We start from the raw sequence: 5,000 nt of genomic DNA on the forward strand, positions 1-5,000 counted from the left end.
AAACTGAAGCAGAGACAGGGGACAATACAACTGAGACACACTGATAGGACTGAAACTGAAGCAGACAGGGGACAATACAACTGAGACACACTGATAGGACTGAAACTGAAGGAGACAAGTGAGTCAAAGCTGAGGCAGAACTGTCCAGAATAATTGGACAGGTAACAAGTTCCCTTCAGACTAAGACTCTCTGACGCTCTTCATCTGAGGAGGACAGAGAGACAGACCTGTTGGACGGCTCCGTCAAAGGACACGGACACCTCCGACACTCCTCCTTTGTTGGGTCACCGTAGAAACCAGGAAGGCACTGATCACAGTGAGGACCGGCGGTGTTGTTTGTGCAGCCCTGCGGCAGACAGGTGAGCGGTCAGCCGACTCCAGGTGGAGGTGGAACTCTGGGTCTTTGGTTGGGACTCACCTCACAGACCCCACTGATGTCACACTGAGTGGAGTGGGAATTGCATTCACACTGCATACAGTTGCCTCCAAACAGAACCCCGCCTACTCTGAAGAATCCCGGTAGGCAGGCCTGGAACGCACAAACGCCTGTTAGTCCAGAACCAGAACCAGGAACCGGACTAAGGTTGGACGATTACACGAATCTATCGTTGGAACATTTTGAGATATTGCCCAAACTTAAACCGGACCCTGGACCTTAAACCGGACCCTGGACCTTAAACCGGACCCTGGACCTTAAACCGGACCCTGGACCTTAAACCGGACCCTGGAACATCAGGTGAGAAACCACCAGAAGATCCAGGTCAGAAATCAAGTGAACTTGGAGCTGCTGACCTCGCAGGAAGTTCCACTGTAACCCGACGGACATTCGCACATCTCCACGGCGGCTGCCTGAAGACCAGAACCGGAGCCAGAGTCCGCTCCATCCAGGGACACTGAGCTGAGTCTGGAGATCAGGAGCAGATGGAAGAGTCATTGTTTGTTGTCTGGAAGGGCAGAAGCTCCTCCTCCTGATCCAGCAGGACGTTCCTCACCGTATCGGTCCTCCAGCAGAAGCGTTCAGGTGGACTCGGACCAATAGCGAGGTCAGATCAGCCAGAACCAGCATCAGGTCATCTCGAGTTATGGGACCACCGCTTTGATCGTCCACAAACCGCCGTGGAAGCATCTCCACACTGACAGACTGCTCAGCCAGGGGAGAGAGGAAGAGCAGCAGAGGGGGCGAGAGACGGAGAGTTTGGCCGTTACCCTGGAAACAGAATAAGACGACACTTTGATAGTTGGTCTTTATGTCTGATGTCATAACAGCGTAGAAAGGCTGGGTTCTACCAACCATCTTCATTTAAACACCAGAACATCCCACAGCATAAAAACATGACCTTCATGAGATGGTTCAGTCCATCATGGTCCAACATCTCTACCCTTGTCTCATCTGTCCAGAGGACATCGTCCTTCTTCAGATGCAGCTTAGCTAACCTAGGTCCCTCTGCCACCATGTTTCTAGACACAGCCAACCCTTACAGACTGGGTCTGGGCCATGACCTCTGACCTCTAACCACTCCAGTTACGTCTACATGTGGAAACATTGGTTACTTTAACCCTCTGAAGAAGTGTGGATCTTAGGTATTCAGTTCAGAAACGTCTGTTAGCGGCCGCTGTGGCATGTTCTCACCTCCATGATGACATCAGCAAGGACAGGCAGAGTCTGGTCCTCGTTGTCCAGGGGGACGTCATAAACCACAGAGCAGGTGAACTGTCCTCCATAGGACACCAGCTACCGAGAAGGAAACATTTAGCGGACATGGAAACATAACATGAAAAACATGAAAAAAGACATATAGTTATGCTGCTATAGGCTTAGACTGCTGGAGGACATAGGGACCCCTTTTTCATCATTCTGCTTCATTCTATCTCTATTCTCCCACTCTGCAGAATCTGTTAGTTCAATCTCTAACGTTCTGCTCTCTCTGCTTTTTCTCATAGTAGCTTCATCTGGTCTGTTCCTGTTTGGCTGTGACTCCATCCTGGAGAGAAATATCAGCTGTGCTGCTGCCATCAACACCTTTGTTTCTAGATGTTGGAGCTTGGCCTGTTTTCCAGTGTAGTCCTGTTTCTCTGACTGTGACTAACTGGATGTGCTCTCTTCATCCTCTGACATGGGAGCTGGCTCGGAGCTCGTCTGCCTGGCTGTGTGTTTCCTGGACGGGGCCGCCTGTGGAGCTGGTTGACAGTTGCCTTTTGTATCTATGCTTCTTTTTCTATGTCTGCTTCTGTCTCCTTGAACCCCAGTGGGCCTCAGCAGATGGCCGCTCACACTGAGCCTGGTTCTGCTGGAGGTTTCTTCCTGTTCAAAGGGAGTTTTTCCTCTCCACTGTCGCTACAAGCATGCTTAGTGTGAGGGATTGCTGAAGAGTCAATGAGTCGATGCAATCAGCTGGTTTTCCTTAGATAGAAAACTTTGAATCAATCTGACTGGATGATCTGGTTGATTTGTTTCTATAAAGTGACCCGTTGTGAATTGGCGCTATAGAAATAAACTGAATAGAACTGAATGAAGATGCAATAATAACTTTGTCGGACATCGGACATGTGAGCCTACCTTGTTGCCAAGGAAACGGCTGGGGGCGGCCCACCAGAGCATGTGTCTGTGTGCGCCGCCAGAGGAGGCATTCCTGGGAACGCTGAGGTCATTCCCACTGATGACCAGAGAGGCTTGGAGCGACCCGGATGGTTGGAGGACAGCATCTGGGAAAAACACCTGAACACTGGACCTCATCAGAACCCGGTTCCCTGTTGATGTGGGACTGGTTCCGACCTGAGCAAAGGTGTGAGGTGTTACCTGAGTGATGGACCAAGCAGAGCTCTCACAGACATCAGAGACACCAAAACAGAAGCAGTGGGTGCAGCCCAGCGGGTTCTCCTGCTGCAGGTTATAGAAGCCCGGTTTACAGGCGTCACAGTGGACTCCCATCACATTGACCTGAGGAGGAGACAGGTGAGACGGTGACCCAGGGCCTCAGAGGCGTCTGCTGTGCGGCGCGGATCAGACGGATCGTCACCTTGCAGGTGCAGGGGCTGCAGGGGTCGCTGTTGGTGCTTCCTGCCAGGTTGCACTCACAGCGAACGCACCGCGGGAAGTCTCTGAATCCAAACGCACAGCGATCACACCGCTGCCCAGAGAAGCCTTCCTTACATGGACACTGACCTGCAGACACACCTGGACGCGCACAACAGAACCATCAGAGCCCCGGGGGGACATCACTGCCGACACCCGGAACCAGCCTTCAGAACCCATCAGAGGCACCTGCTTCTGCGTCGTCTCTGCTGCAAACCGGTGATTCAGATCCTCTCAGGTCACAGTTACACTCCAGGCAGGGGAAGTCAGAGTACGGAGACACCTGCAGTCACACAACGCCACTGATCACAACGCCACTGATCACAACGCCACTGATCACAACGCCACTGATCACAACGCCACGGATCACAACCCCACATTTAACCAAACCAGCAGAACACAGAACCGCATCACAACTAAACGACACCTCAGCAGGTCTGTAGTATCCGTCCTTGCAGGTCTGGCAGTTGAGTCCCGTTGTGTTTTGTTGACAGTCGATGCAGACCCCGCCCCCCCGACGAACGCCATGGATGTCCAGACTGAGGCTGAGGTCCGAAACCGTCTGATTGTAGAAACAGTCACTGGCCTTGTTGTGACAGTTACACTCTGAGAGACAGTAGGGGACAGAGAGGGGACAGGTGGGGACAGAACAGGGACAGAACAGGGACAGAGAGGGGACAGGTGGGGACAGAACAGGGACAGAGAGGGGACAGGTGGGGATAGAAAGGAGACAGGTGGGGACAGGGAGGAGGCAGGTCAGAGGACGGAGGTCAGCCCATAATGGGGATGTCTTTTTTGTTATCTTTCACGTTGTCTCACTTTCACAGGTGTTTCCTTCAGAGTGAGTTCCTGGTTGCCATGGCAGCTGATGGTAACCAGGGCAACACTTGTTACAGCTCTCCCCACAGGTGTTGTGTTCACACACACACTTCAGTTTCTGTTCAAACAAACAGGGCGCCATTTAGACCACCTGTCCAACAGTATACAGGTGTTGTCTTACCAGCTGGGGTCTGCGGTTACCTTGGTAACCAGGTCCAGCGGGCAGCTCTGGGCGTGTCCATAGCAGATGCACATCCCCCCCACAGAGATGTCCTTGATGGAGTAATAATACTGAGAGAAAGAACAGCAGAGGAATGAGAGCAGAGCTGGATCCTGATGACGTCAGCGTACCTGCTGCCCGTCTTACCCTCCGAGTCACGATGGGGTCGATGTCCCGTGGGTCATAGATGCTTAACGTCATCAGGTCAGCGTAGAGCGTTCTGATTCGCTGAAGTCTCAGTCTGATATAACGAGCTGATGTAAAGTTCAGGAGGTCAGGGGTCAAATCCTCTGCTCCGGGACGCCCGTTAATCAGAGAGGTGTGGATCTGCAAGACAGGGACAGGGACAGACAGGTTAAAGACAGGGAGACAGACAGGGACAGACAGGTTAAAGACAGGGAGACAGACAGGGACAGACAGGTTAAAGACAGGGAGACAGACAGGGACAGACAGGTTAAAGACAGGGAGACAGACAGGGACAGACAGGTTAAAGACAGAAAGACAGACGGAGACAAAGACAGGCAGAGACAGACAGGGACAGGGACAGACAGGTTAAAGCCAGACGGGCAGAGACAAACAGGTATAGGACAGGTGGACATCCTGTCTCACCTCTCCATTTTCCAGGGGGTTCAGTCTGGAGTAGTAGGACGTACAGATGACCTCAGTGTCGCTCCTGTAGGTGGGCGGTCCAAGTCTTGGTGTCACATTATAATGAGACAAACACTCCGAGTCACTGATGGCATAGTACTGCCAGGGGTCAAAGGTCACACCATCCAGGGAGCGCTCCAGGATCCAGTTACCTGACAGGTGATCATGGATAAACAGGTAAGAAGACATGCGGACAGCTGGACCTGACCTAACGGTGCTTCTCCTACCTGGTCGTGGAGA

The 5,000-nt window shown here is 52.4% G+C and overlaps 1 protein-coding gene across 1 annotated transcript in view; it reads right to left on the reverse strand.

The window, feature by feature from the left end:
- Positions 1–5,000, reverse strand: part of LOC107103352 (laminin subunit alpha-1-like) — a gene marked incomplete at its 5' end in the record, with an annotated part of 17,560 nt that overhangs the window by 11,586 nt on the left and 974 nt on the right. Inside the window, 15 exons of the mRNA XM_015403027.1 lie at positions 228–346; positions 419–529; positions 793–904; positions 993–1,207; positions 1,631–1,732; positions 2,558–2,716; positions 2,798–2,938; positions 3,018–3,175; positions 3,263–3,356; positions 3,501–3,679; positions 3,893–4,010; positions 4,094–4,183; positions 4,260–4,439; positions 4,722–4,912; positions 4,988–5,000. The exon at positions 4,988–5,000 is cut by the window's right edge and continues 39 nt beyond it. Coding sequence (XP_015258513.1) covers positions 228–346; positions 419–529; positions 793–904; positions 993–1,207; positions 1,631–1,732; positions 2,558–2,716; positions 2,798–2,938; positions 3,018–3,175; positions 3,263–3,356; positions 3,501–3,679; positions 3,893–4,010; positions 4,094–4,183; positions 4,260–4,439; positions 4,722–4,912; positions 4,988–5,000 — 1,982 coding nt within the window. The remainder of the gene's footprint in view (positions 1–227; positions 347–418; positions 530–792; positions 905–992; positions 1,208–1,630; positions 1,733–2,557; positions 2,717–2,797; positions 2,939–3,017; positions 3,176–3,262; positions 3,357–3,500; positions 3,680–3,892; positions 4,011–4,093; positions 4,184–4,259; positions 4,440–4,721; positions 4,913–4,987) is intronic.

This window comes from Cyprinodon variegatus, unplaced genomic scaffold (assembly GCF_000732505.1).
Source record: "Cyprinodon variegatus isolate N-32 unplaced genomic scaffold, C_variegatus-1.0 Scaffold1427, whole genome shotgun sequence".
Lineage (NCBI taxonomy): Eukaryota > Metazoa > Chordata > Actinopteri > Cyprinodontiformes > Cyprinodontidae > Cyprinodon > Cyprinodon variegatus.